Source organism: Belonocnema kinseyi, chromosome 7 (genome assembly GCF_010883055.1).
Source record: "Belonocnema kinseyi isolate 2016_QV_RU_SX_M_011 chromosome 7, B_treatae_v1, whole genome shotgun sequence".
In the NCBI taxonomy this organism is placed as follows: Eukaryota; Metazoa; Arthropoda; class Insecta; order Hymenoptera; family Cynipidae; genus Belonocnema; species Belonocnema kinseyi.
Genome location: NC_046663.1, coordinates 121,317,135 through 121,317,523, shown reverse-complemented (window position 1 = coordinate 121,317,523; position 389 = coordinate 121,317,135). Strand labels below are relative to the sequence as shown.

At 48.8% G+C, this 389-nt stretch overlaps 1 protein-coding gene across 1 annotated transcript in view; it reads left to right on the top strand.

Moving 5' to 3' along the window:
* LOC117176660 (UPF0430 protein CG31712-like) overlaps window positions 1-389 on the top strand; it is a 23,258-nt gene continuing 22,869 nt past the window's right edge. The window contains exon 1 of the mRNA XM_033366913.1: window positions 1-384. Within this exon, the coding sequence (XP_033222804.1) occupies window positions 1-384 (384 nt within the window). The remainder of the gene's footprint in view (window positions 385-389) is intronic.

Below are 389 nucleotides of genomic sequence, written 5' to 3'. Positions count from 1 at the left end.
ATGGGAAAAGGTGATCGATCAAGACATCGATCCAGGCATCGATCACGAGCTCGACGATCGCGTTCACGGAGAGATTCGCATGACGAACCACACAGAAGGGGACATAGGGACCGTAGCTCTCGAAGGAGTGTCCGGTCTAGGTCCAGGAGTTGGTCACGTCACGAAGATTCTGAAAGGAAGGATCGGCGTAACTCGGAACGACGAACTGAGAGGAGCAGTGATTCTGAAATTGCACGACTTGCCGAGGTTTTGACTGGTGTAGTCGGTTCGAACTCGAAACGCAGCACTCATTTTCTGAACGAGAAAATTATACCGGAATTCGATCCTTCGACAAAAACCTTATCAGCATCAGACTGGATAGAGAAAATCAACGATTGTGGTCTTGTGTA